This window comes from Alligator mississippiensis, chromosome 3 (assembly GCF_030867095.1).
Source record: "Alligator mississippiensis isolate rAllMis1 chromosome 3, rAllMis1, whole genome shotgun sequence".
NCBI lineage: Eukaryota > Metazoa > Chordata > Crocodylia > Alligatoridae > Alligator > Alligator mississippiensis.
Genome location: NC_081826.1, coordinates 114,709,713 through 114,728,844, shown reverse-complemented (window position 1 = coordinate 114,728,844; position 19,132 = coordinate 114,709,713). Strand labels below are relative to the sequence as shown.

The 19,132-nt window shown below is 43.2% G+C and overlaps 1 protein-coding gene across 1 annotated transcript; it reads left to right on the top strand.

Annotated features, from left to right (window-relative positions):
* The first annotated feature begins 1,429 nt into the window (after positions 1-1,429).
* Positions 1,430-17,777, top strand: ALDH5A1 (aldehyde dehydrogenase 5 family member A1). The gene is made up of 10 exons (XM_006260546.4): positions 1,430-1,726; positions 3,880-3,963; positions 7,278-7,448; positions 8,096-8,212; positions 8,684-8,827; positions 9,823-9,966; positions 10,750-10,908; positions 12,040-12,209; positions 13,935-13,993; positions 14,175-17,777. The coding sequence occupies exons 1-10, from the start codon at positions 1,445-1,447 to the stop codon at positions 14,378-14,380; spliced, it is 1,536 nt and encodes a 511-aa protein (XP_006260608.4). The 5' UTR covers positions 1,430-1,444; the 3' UTR covers positions 14,381-17,777.
* Positions 17,778-19,132: the final 1,355 nt, after the last annotated feature.

Sequence of the window (19,132 nt, the reverse complement as noted above, 5' to 3'; positions counted from 1 at the left end):
AAACAGATGAGTTTATACTGGGCTTTGACTTGCATCAAAGTAGGTTGGATACAGCCATTTACACATGCAGCTGGAATGGCAATTCACTCAAATTTTAGTCCCACTTGTCCTGAGGATGGAGTGGGGGGTGGTGATAGGAGACAGGGGCAGGCAGTGGCAATGCATAGTGGGTGCACGGGGGTACATGTGCACACCCTGACCGGCTGTGCTCACCGCTTAGCAAGCACCGGCCAGGGAGTGGAGTGCTATGGCACTCCCAGAAGCGGCTGCAGCAATTGGCTGCCTTGTGATCAGCCACAGAGGACCCCCACCTCCAGTTGGCAGGATTGGCCAAGGGGGGGCCCCCTCCCCTGGTTGCTGACTGTTCGCTGGGGGGCACGTGCCCCCCCCCCCACCCTGACTAAGGTGGCACCAGTTGCCCATGGGGGCAGGAGTGTTATCTCAGTACTTCATGGGCTAGAGACAGACAACTGGTGTGATTTGGATTTGAGGGTATGGTCAAGCATTCATTTGGATAATTCATAAGCACTTCACGTAGGACAAGGGGCTGGGGTTTGTCCTAAAATAAAACACTCAAACTGGAATCAAGCTGGTTGTGTTTTTAGCTTGACTGAGAACAATCGGAGCTGCCATTTAAACCTTGTGTGTAAACGACTGTCCTGAACCACCACCAACTCAAGTCAAATCTCAGAGTAGTCCGTCCTAGATTAAACGGTAGTTTGATGGTACTTTTGATTAGATTATGGAGGTGAGGTTATGGATTTGTGCAGGATGATTTGGAAAGGGATGATCCTCAGGCAGGGGGCTGGACTAGATGACCTCCCAGCCCAACACTATACACTATAGGCCCTGCATACAGAGAAACCAGCAATAGAGTTGTTACACATTTTCAAGCACTAAAATTGTAGCCTGGCTCTTTTTATAGCTGGATGAGCACTTTTATGGGGTGATAATTACTTTTCACCTGTGGCCAGTCTACATTTATTGCGCAATTTGGCAGCGAACTGCATAATGATTGCATGTGTGGCCAGTCTACATTTATTGTGCGATTCACCAGCCAACTGCATGACAATGGCTTTGCAAGCCTGGCCTGTTTAAATGGATTGCACAATTGCCCGGCGAAGGACACGTGAACCGCTTCACACGTGTGGCAGATCTCAATTAACGGCACTATTCACCACCCAGTTGTTTCATACATGGTTGTAACGTGCGCCTAGGGCCTGGGAGTCTCGGCTTTCAACCGAGATGGGTGGCAGGGGGAGGGGGGCTGCGAGGCTGGCAGGCTCCCAGATCCTGCCCCCGGGGTGTGCTCAGCCCCCGCTCCCGGAGTGGAGGGAGGTGGCGGGCAGAGGGAAGGGCAGGGAGCTCTTCCCTCAGAGGAGGAAGCAGGGCCGCGCCTCCCTGCTGCCCCCGTGAGGCTGGCGGCGGAGGCTGAGGCGCCGGTATGGCGAGCCTGGGGCGGCTGCGGGCGGCGCTGCCCGGCCCGTGCAGCCTGCCGGCCCCGCTGCGGCGCCTGGCCTCGGGCTGGGGCTCGGCGGCGGCGCTGCTGCGCTCGGGGGCTTTCATGGACGGCCGCTGGGTGGAGGTGGCCGCCGCCTTCCCCGTGTGCGACCCGGGCAGCGGCACGGAGCTGGCCCGCGTGGCCGACTGCGGCGCGGCCGAGGCCCGGGCGGCCGTGCGGGCTGCGCACCGGGCCTGGCCCTCCTGGAGCGCCGCGCCCGCCAAGGTCAGCGGCCCGGGGGCGGGGGGAACCTGGGTCTGTCTGTGTGCGCATGCGTGTTTGCACGTGCGCTTGTGTGTGCACGTATGTACGGCAGCGCGTGCACTTGTGTACACGTGTGTGCGTGCACTTGTGTGTGCATTCACTTGTGTGCGTGTGCACGTGTGTGCATTCACTTGTGTGTGTGTGCACGTGTGTGCACGCACTTGTGTGTGCGTGTGTGCACATGTGTACGTGCGCACATGCACTTGTGTGTGCATGTATATATGTGTATGCACATATGTGTGTACTTGTATGTGTGCACGTGTGTACATGCGCACGCACATGTGTTATTGTGTACATGTGCATGTGTGTATGTACATGCATATGTGTGTGTATACATACGTGTGTGTATGTTTCCAGAGCACCTGGGATACAAGGAAGGGGGGCAGGGGAGGTGCATGGTATCTGGGACAGAGGGATTGTGTGTGTTCACCTGTGTATGTTCCATACCTGGGATGGAGTGTGTGTGTGTGCACATAGCATCTGGGGCAGAGTGCACATATGTGCATGTGTACAGTATCTCAGCTGAAGTGTGTGTGTACGCACGTCTCCATAGCCTGTGGGACAGAGCGATTGTGTGCAGGTGTACAGTACCTGGGCGGGCATGTGCGTACACATAGCATCTGGGGCAGAGTTCACATGTGTGCATGTGTACAGAACCTGGAACGGAGCATGTATATGTGGCATCTGGGATGCCGTAGTCACGTGTGTGAACATGCCGTAGCTGCATGTTGGGATGGAGCATGTGTGCATGCATGTGTACATGGCATCTGGGACAGCAGTTGTGTGCGTGCACGTTTGTATGTAGCATCTGGGACAGCAATCATGTGTGAATATGTACATCAGGGATGGAGTGTGTGTGCATGCGTGTCAGCATAGCATCTAGGACAGAGCTTGCATGTGTGCGCATGTGCATAGCATCTGGGGTAGAGCATGTGTGTGTGTGTAGTATCTGGGATGAAGCATATGTACATGATGCCTAGAACAGTGATTGCATACATGCACGTGTCCAGTATTTGGGATAAAGCATGTATGTGTGCATAGCATCTGGGATGGGGAGCATTTGTGCATGGGTACATGTATTGTATCTCGGATGGAGCATGTATGTGTGTATATAGCATCTGGGACAGAGTGCATGTGTGTGCACATGTATATAGCATCTGAGATGGAGCATGTGTGCATATGGGACAGAACAATTGGGTGTGTACACATGTATACATACAATGTGCATGTATGTACAGTATCTGGGATGGAGCATATGTACGTAGCACCTGGGATAGAGCATGCATGTATATGTGTACAATATCTGGGATGAAGTGTATGTGCGCCTGTGTGTACATGGCATCTGCAACAGAGTGATGTTGTGTATGTACATGTACAGTATCTGAGATGAAGCATGTGCATATAGATAGCATGTGGGACAGAGCAATTGCATGTGTGCAGGTATACAGTACCTAGGATGGAGCCCATGCACATGTATGTATATGTAGCATCTGGCACAGAGAGCATGTGTTCATGTGTATGTGTACAGTATCTGGGAGGGACAAGAACAGGGTCTGGTTTGGAGGCAGCAGCTTAAATACAGTTATTGTAAAAGGCCACAACTTACAATCTACATGTGGTAGAAGTAGAGGCTTAATTTAGTTTTAAGTATGGCATCTTTTTCTCATTAAACATTTAAATAAGCAATCCTGTAGCGTGGAACGTCACTGCTACACAATAGGGAGGCCAAAAGTTAAAGCACATCAAGAGGTAGATGCATAAATGAATAGTAACACTGACCAGAATATAATTTTTAAAAATGATCATATAGGTTTATGCCTAAAGGCACAAAGGAACCTCCTCCCAATGCTAAATTTAGAAAGAAACTTCTGCCCTGGGTAAATCTTCCTCTGAAACATTCAGTGGTGTCAAAAGCAAAAGTTACTCCAAAGATGAGCTTTTACTGGCCCTATCCCTGGATAGGGTCTCAAACTCTCTATTATCATCCCAACCTTTTCTGCATAGAGGACATGTCTGTATGCTCAGCAACTGTACAGTTAATTCAGGATAGTAATGTTCTTGCTTACATTTAAACAGTTCTTACCCTGCTAAACGTCTCTCTCTCTCTCATCCAGGAGAGAAGTGCATTACTTCGGAAATGGTATCACTTGATGATTGAGAATAAAGATGACCTTGCTAAGATCATTACAGCAGAGAATGTAAGTATAGCGGAGGTTGAAATATACTAAGTATTCTTTGCCTTTGGTATTATAAGTCTTGTTCTGAGAGGTTGAATGCTCAGAGCTTCCAGACAAAGATGGTTGCAATATGCTCAATACCTCTATATCAGAGTCCCAATTTAAGGCCCTTTGTCTTTAAAAATAGTAAGAGCAGACCCTGAATTAGAAATAGGCATGATTTGAGCAATGTACATCTTAGCTTTTTGAGGATAAAAAAAGAAAGGGCTAATACTTGCTGCTTCTCTTCTTCTTAATTCCATATTCCCTAGCAGAAAATTCTGCTGTCAGTGATGCAGGATTGATCTGGCCTGCTGTTGTTTGGCTGTTACAGAAGAAGAAAAGACAGCCCAGCAACACTTCACCTCTACACACATGTATGCATGCACCCATCCCCTATTAAATACAACTGCATATATTATTCTATGCACAAGTTAGATAAAAATGAGGGAGAGCAGAAGTCAGATCAACTAAAAGGTATAACAAATAGATGAAAATATAAAACATGCCTGTGAAAAGAATACTAAAACAGTTTAGCAAACCTACTCATGACAAGTCTGCACATAGTTCTCCAGATTTAAAAAAAAAAGTTTGGTTCATATAAACTCAGACTTTTGGAAAGGCCAGGTCTCTGTTCATGCACCTAGCCCCAGTTTCTTTATGCATCTTGTGTTACAAGTGAGCTTCTTTATAGAGCAAATTCTAATTTTGTTTATTATATTTATGGTGGCAGCACCGACAGGTTAGCTGAGATTAGGGTCACATTATTGTCTGAACACAAGAGTGGGCATATCTGCACAACTAACTTGCTGTGCCAGGCTGAAACATAACGCACTGTTCCATGCAGGTTACTTTCCAAAGCTGATGTTGGGTGGCTTGTGTTCACTCAGTACTGTAGCTGGGCTATTTGGCTCTGTCGCTGGGCAGAGCTGATTGGCTTACCCACCCACATTGCTGTACTGAAGCAGCTATGATGCTTCCAATTCAAGAGGCAGTGTGCATGGAGCAGTGTGTGTTTCACATGGTTCAGCTTTGGCAAGTTAGTGGTATAGGTGCATCCAGTAGAAACAGTCCCTTCCGTCAGGAGCTTACAAGGACATGGCAGATGAAAGTTCGAGGGGAAACAGGCCTTGAAGGGTGAAGTGACTGGAAGCATGACTTTGGACAGGATCTGGAATAATAGAATCCTAACACCCAGAGTTCTGGTCCCTGAGCCTTGCTGTCAATCAGTTCCAGCAGTACTGGAGACCTACAAGTTTTAACCAGTGCATTTAAATTTTCAAAACTGTTTTACTCTTCTTACATATTTCCCTTTCTATTTTAAGTTCAATATTGGTAGAATTTAGGTTACAAGAGCAACTTGTTTGGCAGTTCTTGCCCCAGTGGGGTGGCACTTGACATATGTGAAAAAGTGTAAAGGCTTTATGTGCTGCACATTATGCATTGGTGATGTATCAGATCTACGGGGTGAAGTGACCAGAGCATATTATTTGTAAATTTAACATCATTGATATCAGTATTAGACATGTAACTGATATAAGACCTTTCTTGCTATAAGACAATTAACCAAGTTCTTCTTACCCTTGTTTGAAACCAGTGCAGAGTGCAGTATTTCTATGCCAGGGGACTTCACCTTGCAGGTGTATCGGTATGTCTGCACTGATGACTAAAAAGCCAAGTACAAAGTACTCATGCAAAGCTCCTGCCCCTTTCTGCTTTAGGTACTTGCCCATCTCCTGTTATTGGGATAACACTCAGGAAGGAAATGCTTTAAATCATCTGTGTATTCACTAAGATCTGGTGGCTGGGTTTCTCTGTGGCAGTATATAATTTTTGATACCGATATGTAACTCTTCCTCATAATTAGTTACATATGCCACTATCCTACTTTCAACTATTTCCATTAATCAGGTTTCCATTTCAGATGTTCAAGATGTTCTAATTAATTCCTTGACACATCATTTGGACAGCATCATCCTTCAATTTCTTTTGTCTTGCAGTTTGGTTATAGACGCCATTTTCATATTTTATAGTCTCTAATTGCCATGTTCAAGGAGCTGCCCAGGGTAGGGTTGACAAACCTGTACCTTTGTGTATTACATTAAAAAAAAGCTTAACAATTAAGTTAAGTCACACAATCAAGCAGTCAAAAATTAGGTTAGTTTTCTTAACATGCATGTGTTATAATAGTTTGCTTATAGGATCAGATTTTCTACATAATCCCTTTTTTTTTTTTTCAGCAAAGGCTGAACTATGCTCACTGAATGAACAACTATTTGAATAACAACATTTCAATGTATGACCCTCCATACTTTTACTTTGGAGTTCAAATGCTGCTCAGAACATACAAACTGTGATTTTCAGTAATAGCCTATATATTCGACAGATCTTTCATGGCAACATCAAAAGGTGGATCCTCAATACCAGAAGACAACACACTCCCAAGCATGGGGAGATGCTAGTGATAGAGTTTTTGGGGTTTTTTTTAAGAAAATGCTGACAAAACAGGCATTTTCACTGTGTACTGCATGCAAGAGTGAAATTCTCTGATAGAGGCTCCACCTGTCATTCATGAAGTCCCCAGGGAAGATAGCTGTCCTGTTGAGCACCTACCTACCTAACTAGTGGCGAGGCCATAGCAGTTCCTGCATATAATAATAATTCTTTTGTTGAGTTTCAATGAAGGGCTCTGCAGGTGGATTTTCGGACCAAAAAAAATCCTGCAGCATCTTCGAAACCACTACAAGTTTTTTCATTAATTTTATAGACTAGCAATGACTCCCTCGGCACGTATAACAACTTAACCAGTCTTTAATGCCATCTTGCACATGATAAAATAAATGTAGTAAACTAAAAACTTACCTGATGTTCTGATGGACAGAGTATCAAGGATGATTAACAGTATGAAATTGAACATATAACTTCAATTTGTAATGACTTCACACCATCATTTACCTCCTTCAACCTATGTCCTCAAATAACACATTAAATGCAGCATCTCTTATTCATTCTAGTGCCCTGTATATTAACAGGTAGAAAGTAAGGCACGCTGTGCAGAGTTCAACTCTAGAATTCAGTTGTAGAGGGCTAAGTTTAAAACCTTTTAAGCAAATGCTCTCTTAAACCCTTAGCCAAGATTCTGCCCAGCATGAAAATAATACCATCAAAACAGTTGCAAAAATTATCTTATTACAAGTGAATCAAGAACAAATTAATTATGTGTTTATCACCTCAGTTTTATCATTGTGTTAGATGTTTATAAAAACATTTCTTCAGATGTTCTGATTTCATTGCAGGGGAAGCCTTTGAAAGAGGCTCATGGTGAAATCCTGTATTCTGCCTCCTTTCTGGAGTGGTTTGCCGAAGAAGCTCGACGTGTTTATGGGGACATCATTCCACCTGCTGCAAAAGACAGAAGGATCTTGGTGCTGAAACAGCCTGTCGGGGTGGCAGCCATTATCACCCCTGTAAGTAAAGCTGCATCTTTTGACGAAGCTCAGTTAGAGTGTTCAGCTTAGCCCTGAGACTTGGGTAGCGTGCATCTCCATTGCCCCAGAAGAAGCCCCATAAAAAGAGTCTTCTACTTGCTCACTTGTTCCAGGTGGAGTTATATTCTCCTGTATGACCATCTAAGACAGGCCACAACCAAGTTTGAGAGAGAAAGAAATAAAGCGTTAGTCTGGATGCATTTTTATATTAACTGACATATCTTGGAACAAGTAATAGCTTAATATCAAAGATACATTGTGGCATTGAAAATCCAGGGGTGGGTGGGAGGGGTGCATATGGCAGAGGGAGAGGGATTCGTTGCTGGATTAAAGATGCAGGGAGTATTTGATTTATCATGAGCAGAAGGACTTCTGTGTCAGTGGTACTGCTTTTTAGCTTACAGAACTTACAGAGTATAAAAATAAGTGGTCTTGGCCCTCTGCACACACTTCTCTCCTTTTCCATTATTTTGAGAAGTGTTTGACAACATAAAAGAAAACTCTCACTGGTAGTGAGAGTCTCTGCTTGGGTTTTCTGTAGAAACTGCAAAAAATATCCAGTTGTTTGTGCAAAGCTGGAAGTATTTAGCTTTTCTGAGCTTCACTGTATTTTTCTCTCAACTTAGTGGAATTTCCCTAGTGCCATGATTACACGGAAGGTTGGTGCAGCCCTGGCAGCTGGCTGTACAGTGGTGGTGAAACCTGCAGAAGACACACCCTTATCCGCATTAGCACTTGCTGAGGTGAACTTTTCAACTGATTTTTATTTTGATAATGGACTGTGCTTTACACTAGGGATCCATAAACAGGAATTTAACTTTTGCCAAGTCTTCATGCTGAGATTTTACAAATGTATGCCACTAAGATAGTCCTTTAGCTTAAATATTTACCTTGAAACAAGCATTGCAGTATGTTTTATGGTTATATTAGGAGTGTTATGCAGGGTGGGCCTAACAGTCGAGGAGCATTACAAAAAGACAGCTTTAACACTGAAGCACAAGAGCCTACTTGTGTGGGATTCATGCTAGCAGCTGGCACTTATGGAGCCCAATACAAGAGGTGCCAAGCACCTCTTACTTCCATTGGACTTGCGAGTTTCATTTTCAAAGCATTAAGTTTTTTATTTGTATTTTATTACTTTATAAAGCATATAAAATTAACTAATCCTCTTATAAAATGTATCTTTACTGCACTTTTCTTGTTTCTTATTGCAGCTGGCAAACCAGGCTGGCATTCCGGCAGGAGTATTTAATGTTGTTCCCTGTTCCAGACAACAGACCCCCGCTGTAGGGGAAGCTCTATGCACTGACCCCTTGGTAGCCAAAATCTCTTTTACTGGCTCCACTGCAACAGGAAAGGTATGTGATAAAGACAACAAAGCATGCCTTTGAATGGTTTTACTGGAATTATGTTTGGAAAGCCAAGGAAAAGACTGGGGGTAAAGGAAGGGGAGAGGATTATGTACATCTTTCTCATATCAAGTTCTCAGGGAGGTTCTCCTTTACACAACATGCATAACAAACTCACAGAAATCCCCTCCATAGCCTGCATATACTTCCATTTTTCCCTGTATGTTAAATCTTGCCTCTAATAATGTCACAGAAATATGATAATGTGCCATTTGAAATCTGAGGAAGAGCAATTATTCAGGAAGGTTCAGTCCAAGAAACTGCTGCTTCCTGTATACAATGGCACAGTCTAAGAGGAACACTTCAGCATAATTAAATCGTGTTGCCAGGAATGGAGTATATTTCTGAGAAGGAGGAAAAGATTAATGAGATGAAACATTTACTGTAGGTTAGATTTTACCACCCTTGCTGCAGAAGCAATTTTATTAATTTTAATGAGTTGAATTAAGGATAAAAGGCACCATATGATGTGAATAAGGGTGATGGAATCTGATCCTTAAACAGGGAGGAACATAGTCTGAAGTGGTCTCAGAGCGAATGAAGAAAACACGTTGGCTACCTAGAGGAAGAAGTCTCAGTTAAAAGTGCTGTTTGACTGTGGAACAAACGTGGAAGGGAAAGAGTAGTTTAACAGAACTCAAGTGCTTGTACTAAGTCAGAAAAGTTATTGGATAAAATTATGACCCAACTAAAATCAAGGGGAATTTATAACTAGATTCCAGTGGAGTAAGGATTGCATCTCACATGACAAGCATAGGAAGTGGTTCCTTGTACTACTTTCCATAGAAAAGAAGGTCTGTGGATTTTGTGGAGACAACCTGCAGGTCCATTCTGTGCTAGGGTTATTTTCCTCTTCCCCTCTAGTCTGTACTGGCTAAATTCATGGATTATTTACAGACTCATTTGAAGGTGTATGGATTTCTCTATCTTCTGTATACTTGCAGTTACTGCTGCACTATGCTGCTGACACTGTGAAAAGGGTCTCTATGGAGCTTGGGGGGCATGCTCCCTTTATAGTATTTGACAGTGCTAACGTGGACCAAGCTGTTGCAGGAGCCCTGGCTTCCAAATATAGAAACTCTGGACAGGTGAGAAGAAATTTAAATAGTCCTTATTTCTTGTGTTTGGTGATTTTTTTTTTGCTTTGTTTTATTTTTCCTTCATGCTAGTGGACAACATGAGAAGAGGAACAAAGATGAACCCCAGGAAATGAATGCAACAAAGAGGCTGGAATCTGTGGTAGAGTAAAAGCAGTGAATGGGCAACAGTAATACCTGGCCTGAAGCATAGGCCAACACAAGGATAAGGTGTTTTGGAAGCCACCAAGGGAATTCAAAGTTAGGGGAAGGAAGGAGCAAAATGGAGAAGAAAAATCAATGGAAAATTTAGACCAAGAGGTTGTCCTAATTGAGGCAAAGAAAGATAAAGGCTTTGACTAACTGAAAGGCCAGCCTAAAAATACCACTTGTAAAAATCTAGTCCCTAAAAGGAGTAGAGTTTGGACCCTACTGACAAAGTAAACAAAAATCAATGGAAACATCAGCTCGTACCTTCTCTTCTTGCTTGATTGCTGGCTCTACTGCACAGCCTACACTCTCTATCTTCTAATCAGAGAATAACCCCCTCACCTTTGCATACTGGTGGATGCATATATCAGAGTCATCAGAACCTATTTAGCCTTTCAGTAGCACAATCTACACCTGTAAATGTCTCATGCAAACCACATCAGCTTATTAGGGTTGGACTTGTAACGTGTTCTGTAAAGTGAATCAAAATGGTACTCTGCCGCTGCTAAATGGAAAGTAAGATTAGTTGGGAGATGTCAGAGATGCATGAAATTATGTCATCTGTTCTTTCATGTTTGTTTTCAGACATGTGTTTGCACAAACCGCTTCTTAGTGCAGAAGGGAATCCATGATACATTTGTGGAAAAGTTTGCCAAAGCCATTGAGAAAGAGCTACATGTAGGAAATGGATTTGATGAAAGAACTACCCAGGGACCATTAATTAATGAAAAGGCAGTGGAAAAGGTATGAAGACAAACATATGGGTTGCATTTTTTTAAAATTAAATTTCTAGTTTTATGGCCTGATAAGCATGTTTTGCACCCAGTTTTCTTATACCTGTTTTGTTAGATTGTATTTGTTGAAAGGTTGTTCTCACCTCAAGGCCTATGCTGATGTGATCGGGAGCAGCTATGGCCATCTGATATTCCACCATGGGAAAAGAAAAAGGACTCTTCTACAATGAGCAAACCTTTCTTCCTACTTATATTCTGATTTTTCTCAAGAGAACCATTTGCTAAAGACAGCAGAATGCAGGGAATGGATTAGGATGCATACCCCTTGACACTGGGAATAAGCATTTGTTTTGAAGAACAATGTTCCTGCCTATCAAAACTAGGGGGAATAACAAATTAAGGTTAAAAATGTACTGGATCTGTGACTGTGGAAGACTCAGTCTTTGATTATGAGAACTACTGTGCAAGCTTTGGAACTCCCTCTCTTCTAGATGACTGCTTATTTCTAGGATATTTAACTTTTTTTTGGAACCACAAAAGCTGTCTTGATTTTTTTGTTACATGTGGTCTTGTGCTCTTTGAGGTTAAAGCTGATTATGACAGTGTGAATCGCTCCTTTCTTAATGCAATGCAGGTATAGCTGTGACCTTTCAGTCTCATTTAGATATCAACGACAGATTGCTTACAAATTTTCCAGAATGTATTATATTTGCCATAGGAGATAAATATTTACAACCTTTTGGGAAGTATCTGGCATGATATCTTGGTGTGTATAAACAAAGCACCTTTCCATTCATCATAAAGCACTATCTTTCACAAGTGCTGTACACTGCTTCACAGTGTCAGGGCTTCAGCTGCAAGAGGAGAGAGTACTACATTGGCTCTTTTCCTCACCTGGTGATTAAAACACTCTCACCTGGAAAGTGGTCATTTAAACCCCTCAAGCCAAACAAGGCATCAAATCAGGAAATTTTAAACTGCATCACGAAGGGAGTCCTGCCTCTCTCTCTTTTTGGGGGGTTTTTTTTTTTGAATGCCCTGTTTAAAAGCATCAAACAGGAATCTTCTTTCCCTATGAAGTATACGCCAGACACGTAGCAACCAATGCTAGCTTGAGTCTCATTTATTTTGCTCACCTCAGGTAGAAAGACACATTAGTGATGCGGTGGCTCAAGGAGCCTCCATTGTGACAGGAGGAAAACGGCACAGCCTTGGGAAGAACTTCTTTGAGCCAACTTTGCTGAGCAATGTCACAACAAACATGCTTTGCACTCAAGAAGAAACATTTGGTCCAGTGGCACCAGTTATCAAGTAAGCCAATCTATTTTACAGATTAATTTAGTGATAAAGAAAGCAAGCTTCAGAAATATTTTTTTGTGAATATGGATGCATGTGCATTATTATTTGTCAATTATGTTTAGGTCTCTAGTTATTATGATGAGAACATGAGAGCATGCACACCATTCTATGTTTTTACTTCAGTATTTTCTGAATTTTGATTTATTTTCATAATATTAAGACATCTCTAAGTAATGCTTTTATATGGCATCATTAAAGAGGGTAAGAGTAAAGGCCATCAGTTTCATGCTCTGTAAAGTGATGAGGACAGAAAGACAGCATGGATCTTGGCACATGATATGCTGGTCCTAGATTTTTCTGGTCCAAAATACATTGTGGGAAAATTTTAACTCTGGCACATTTCTTTCTGAGACCTTCTTCAGTCTGATTATGTTGGATCTTGCCTGAAGGAAGACTTAGTCTAGGTGGGATGGCTTGTCTAGATGTGGGGGAAATGAATGGCAAGTTCATCCATTTTGGTTAAATGGTTTTAACTGCCACTTAACAGCTAGTGTAGCCAAAGACATTGCTAATAAAAAAAAAGTACATATCCACAGATACATCATGAACCTTGTTTTGGGAAGGCAAAATGAAGAAAAAAAGATATTTCCAGAATCTTAAGTGCCACAGCATAGGTTCACCATGGCTGAATGCTTGGGTCTGCACAGTTTCAGGTTTAACCCTGCCGAATTTGAATTCTGTACTTTATATACTGGACTTTATATATTTGACCAAGCCAAAAGCTGTTGCCAGTTTGGCAGTGGCTATAATAGGGTTGAGCCTCAAACTGTAGCTCCAGCAAAAGGGTGAGTGACCTCGAAGATGGGACTTGGCCTTCATGCACATTGGGGAAAAAAGGAAAGAAGGGAGAGGAGCACAACTTCCTGCAACTAATCTACCATCCCTGTGCCTTCATTCTGGCATTGGCAACCACCTTGCCCTGCACAGATTGGGGGGGGTATGTGCCCCCGGGGCCTCCGCCAGGGTACATACAGGCAGCAGCAAGAGGCCCCTGCGCACCTGGATGAGCCGCCCTGGCTCCAACCCTCCCCTGACTCGACCTGGCCAGGGCCCCCCTCACCCTGTGGCAGGGGGCACAGAAGGGGACTGTCCCACTTATCCGGCCCGGCCCCAGCAGCAAGGGCCTCAGCTCAGCTCAGCCACGTACATCCCACTGCTCATATATCTCACCGCTCCCGGACTGTGTCCCCACGTGCATCCTGCTACTCTGACTGTCAGAGGCTCTGGGATCCAATCTCAGTCTGGGGGGCTCTTTGGGCTACTATCAGGGGCTCCCCAAACAACCAGCCGATCACAATTGACTGGCTGGTGACCACAGTGCTAAATGATGTCACAGTAACAGCTTGTACTGCACCGTACTGGCAGCGCACGGTTATTTTTAACCGCTTTGTCACCATAGCAATGCACTATAGTGAGGGAGCGCATTGCTAAAGCGACATAGCTCCACAGTTTGCACCCACTGATATAATGTCACCATAGTACCTCATGTAGACACACCCACAGAAAAGTAAACTTTAAACCCTGGAACTTGTCACGGAGAACTGTCATATGCGCTTTGCCCTACTCCCCATATGGCAGTTCTGGCTATATCTCAGAGAACAGGAAGATAATGGAGCAAAGGATGCCTGTTATTTTGACTGGAGATCTCATGGGTGTCCATTTCTCTTATGTCGACAGGTTTGATACTGAGGCAGAAGCTGTTGCTATAGCAAATTCAGCCAACGTGGGTTTAGCAGGTAAGTTCTTCCTTGGCAGATAAATACATCATTTTATAAGTTTGAGCTTAGTGTTGCCAGTAAGTGGGATGAATATTTTTACTTAAGAGTGAGTATACCTGCTAGCACCTGTGTCCAAGGTGTCTGCTGCTGCATCCTTTTGACTATTGCTCTCATGAGGTATTCTATGTCCATTTTGCAGGATACTTCTATTCTCAAGACCCAGGCCAGATCTGGAGAGTCGCGGAGCAGCTGGAGGTTGGAATGGTTGGGGTTAATGAAGGATTATTATCTGCAGTAGAGTGCCCTTTTGGTGGTGTAAAACAGTCTGGTCTAGGACGAGAGGGTTCAAAATATGGCATTGATGAGTACCTAGAAGTCAAATACGTCTGTTTTGGAGGCTTATAACAACCAGTGAGAGAGACAATCCATGAAAGCCTGGAAAATAGGGCTTTAGGTCTAGTAAATTACAAATCTAGATATTGGTACATATTAGTGCAACTTTTACTCCATTCAGAATTAAGTGACCCTCTTGTGTAAGTGTTAAGAGATGTTTTACAGTCTTGTGCTAGTATATGTAAAAATACTACTCAACATTGATCTTTACATACTGCATTTTCATAGCATTAGTTAATACCCAGCAGTATAACTACTGTGCCTCTCTTTGATGGGGGCAGGAAAGAATAGTAGTGTCTCTATTATTTAAGCTTACCCTGAGTAAGCAAATAGGGTGGAGTAATTTTTGTCCACGATGAAGATCCATCCTCCATTTCTGGTAGAAGAAACAGACACCTTTTTTCCCTAAAACCATGTATGTGGGGAACTGTTGGGGGAGATAACATTTGGCAAAGCAGGGAAGTTAACACATTCTGTATAAGCTGGATGCACAGCGAGGCAATGGATACAGAACATGCCTGGCTCAGTGGTAGCAGAGGAAAGAGAATTTTACTCACCTTGCAGGGAGACTTCAGAGCTGTTGGAATGAGGAGAAAACTATATCTAAGGTGGTATGTAAATTAATGTCTAACCCAGTGGTTCTCACTTGGGGGGCGGAAGGGCTGGTGAGGGTCATGATGCAGGCACTGCTGCCACTGCAGCAGCCAGGTAAAACTGCCCCACGTGCAGATCTGCGGTATGCGCATACTCCTGCTGCATCAGGGCTTTCTCGTAACACTAAACCAGGACAGGAGAGCTGACTCAGGCTGTAGCCTTTCCCCATGCACTCTCCCTTTTTCCCTTCACCCCCCACCCACGATTTTCCAGAACCAGGGGAAACACCATGTATCTGGGTCCAAGAAGGCCATTCTCCTTAAGCATTCCCAGGGATAACTGTTCTTCTGGCGTGGTTTAGTACCCACCGAGGTGTTGGGGCTCCTCCCTAGCTTGCTTCTGCGGCCATATGGCTGAGGGCAGGCGAAACTTGGGGGCATCTGAACCCCAAGTCTTTGGTCTTGGGCCTGCACTTAGGATGCCTGCCAGAAGGCTTCGGAAATATCTGAAGCACCTGGTGGAAGTTGAGGATGTTTTCTGGTTGTAGGGCCACTTCTGATTCTGGACTGACTCACGGATTTGGACTTGATTTGGCTTGGAACACGAAAAGTTTCTTTAAAATAAAAGAGAACCAGAGGCACACAAGACATTTCCACCCATTTGCCTCTGTTTCTAGGATGAGAACTGGGCAGGTGCAAGGGGAAGGCTGCAGACCAGACTCCTGTCCTGCTTTAGGATGATCAATGATCTCTAATGCAGGAGGAGCATGTGCACATTCCACAGCCCTTCTTGAGCTGGCTGTACAGAAGGTGTGTGGGGCAGTTATACCTGGAGGCAGCAGCAGCTGGGTAAGAACCACTGAGGTAAGTTGAGGCAGCACCAACAGTGGTTCTGAAATGGGGGTACTAGCACATTGAAAATATCAGTGGAAGAGTGTTCTCGCTGAACAGGTTGGGAACCACTGACCTAACCAATCCCCTTTGCAAGACCAATGTAATTCCCCATGAACCAAGGAAAGGATATGTTAATCAACATCCATGATGCCTAACCCCTTTTAGAGGGTGTTTTTTACCACATCTCCACAGCATCTACACAGGCTTCAGAGCTCCTCTAGCCTCTGCTCCCTGAAAGTCTCCAGGCCTTGGCTTGGGCTTTTCCACATGCAGGGAGATGTCTATTAAAGAGTTAGGTTCTACTAAGAATTTAAATACAGATCTGCAGTGGGGAGGCTTTTGTGAGCCATCCCAGTTAGTTAAGGGAAATCATCTTTAGAAGATGAAAGAGTGGTGCATTCCTGAAGTTTTAACTTTATTTAAATAACAAGCACTTTATTCAGAAAACTTCTTTCTAGCTAGCATTGCAGAGGCTGCAGGGAAGCAGATGTCTGTCTACATTTTCTATTTACAAGGCATTTATAGTTGTTACAGTGAGCCAGCCTTCCCCTATCTACACTGAATTTCCCTCAGTCTAATTACACTATTAAGCAGGCTGTTGTACAGTATACATTCAGTTATGCAAAGGAAGGGGAAGTATGAATTTGGGAATGATTTAAGATTGGCAGAGTGGAGCAGAGCTTCACAGCAGACTTCTAAATTGCACACACAGAGTGCCGTAAAATACTACGTGGCTTTTTAATATTGTTGTTATTATTTAGTTTGTATGGCATTATCAAGGATCCTGGTTTTCTCTGATATTCAAAAAAAAAATCCCCAATTTTTTGGTTAAAAAAATAATAACCCAAATACCATGGTTCCCTTTTTTTTAACCTAAAAATTGGGAATGATTTTTTTTTTTTTAATCAGAGAAAACCAGGATCCCCGGACATTATCATGGCTGGAGCTCATACCTTAGTGCCAATGTAAAATGCCTAAGTGCTTCATACTGAAGTTATGCCACCAGGGGGGGTTGAAAGGACACTTTTTGCTCCTGCAGAAGATCCAGATGCAGTACACACAAAGTCACTGAGGCATTTACAATAGCTGATCAGCTACAGGATATGCCCATAGAGGTAATAAAGGAAGTAAGATGTCCTTTTCCTTAGCTGGAAAAAGTTTGTTTTAACTAGTTAAAATATCTTAAGTGAGCACAGAGAGTGCCTTTACTTTGTGTGTACCATGTTATAGCACACATGGAAGTGGAGCATATACTGCAAGATGGTTTACTCTTCCACTTTTAATTTAAAAAAGCATTGCACAGAGATGCATTCAGTAGCTGCTGTCCAAGTCTGTACATCCCTGAGAGTAGTCACTTGAATACTGTTGTTTGGAGGCGCACAAATACAGGTTACACTGCCCTGAGGAGTAAGCCTGCTCCCACTTACAGCTTACCTTATCCGTTTGTGTGCTAAGCAGTAGTATCACAAACCGGGGGGGGGGGGGTCTTGGTGTGCCTTTTACAAGGGTAGAACAAAGACAAAAATAGTGAATATATAATCATTATCCTGCACAAAATACCTTTAAAATGTGACAAGCACAAAAGTTTTACTATATGAAAGGAGATACCTTCAGTTAATTTGCCAAGTTTTTCCTCCCAAGTTGGATTCCAGTGAGTTAGCACATAATATTCTCATGTAAGTAATATGTATAGAATGAGCACAGATTATTTTTTTCTTACAATATTGTACTCTTAATAAAAGCTGTGATCCTTTAACAAGAGTCATACTTAAATGTTTACATTTCAATTATGTATACAACTAATTTGTGACAGGTTAGTCTTTTCCAGTTCTTTAATATGCATAATTGTTAAAAAAAATACATGCTGCTTAGCAAAACAGCTGTGCTTTCAGGTAATAAAATTCTTAACTTCTAGGAAAGTATTAGGTATGTGGCATTCATGTTTTTTTCTCTGCTAAATTGATGATTTGGCTGTTAGCCAACACTTATTTTATGGTTCAAAATCCTTTATATCAGATAAACCAAGCAGTAGAAAAAATACACAGCATCTACATACAGGGCGCATCTACATGAGACGCTTACTGCACAGTAGCCTAACAACATTGCGCAGTAGCATGCTGGTCAAAAACCGTGCTAATACGCTACTGTGCAGTGTTATTAGGCTACTACACAAGAAGCATCACAAAAAACTGCACCGGCATTACTGCGCAGTAAATGTAGTTACTGCACATTCAATTAGTGCTTCATTAAGAAAGTACTAAATTAAATGTGCAGTAACTAGGGCACATTAATGAATGTGTAGATGCACCGACAGAGGCTCCTCTGAAAGTAAAATAGAGTTGAATTCAAGAGCAACTCTTAAAAGGTATGACACTTTGAAAGTCAGTCATTTGCATTTTTGTGTCATTGCATCAAGCATTTTACAGACACTTATAAAATTGGAAGGGACCTCACCTCAAACATTTTTGAGCCCATTCCCCTGCTAAGAGGACACTGTTGTTTCTATAAGCCTGTTTGTAAATTTATCAAGTCCTACCTTTAGACTTATTAGGGGGGTTTGGCCCCTCTGTAGTTAAAAACTTCTTCTAATTTCTGGCTTAAATTTTTCATGGCCAGTGTATAACCATTTCTTCTGTGCCAACATTGTCATTACCTTTTCTTCTCTCTGCTGTATTTATCTATAGCAGTGAGGGCTGACCTTTTTTGGCAGATGTGCCACAAATCAGCCCCACATCCTCTGCCTGATCTGCTTTCTGCTTCTTGCCCTATCTGCTGTTGTGCTACCTGTCCCCTCTCAACGAGCTTTAGTTAAAGCGCCCCCACCACCATTTTTCAGCACAAGGATGCTGATATACGTGATGATCCGAGCACTTTAATTAGAGCAGCTCTCAGAGCTGCTCCAATTAAAGCACCACCCCCTCCACCCCACTTCCAGAGCACATGTATAAATGCCCATAGACACTGTATCCCGAGTAGTTCTAGGACTGCCTTTCTTTTGCCTAATTAGGCACAAGAATATTGTTAGCCACAGTGAAAGTGCTTTCTTGGCAAGTCATTTCAGGTAATCAGTTTCCCTGCCAGCACACTTAACCTCAGCAGCTTAGCTCAGTTGAGCAAAATAAATGGAGAAAGCTCATGATTCTGTGGTTCCCTAAAACAGTGCTGCAGGCACAGGGCAAAGTAAAATGCTCTACTGTGCAGCATTCAGTGAAACAGTGAAAACATGGCCAACATGCTTGGACCAAGTCGGCTTAGGCTAGCTGGCCTATTGTGCTCC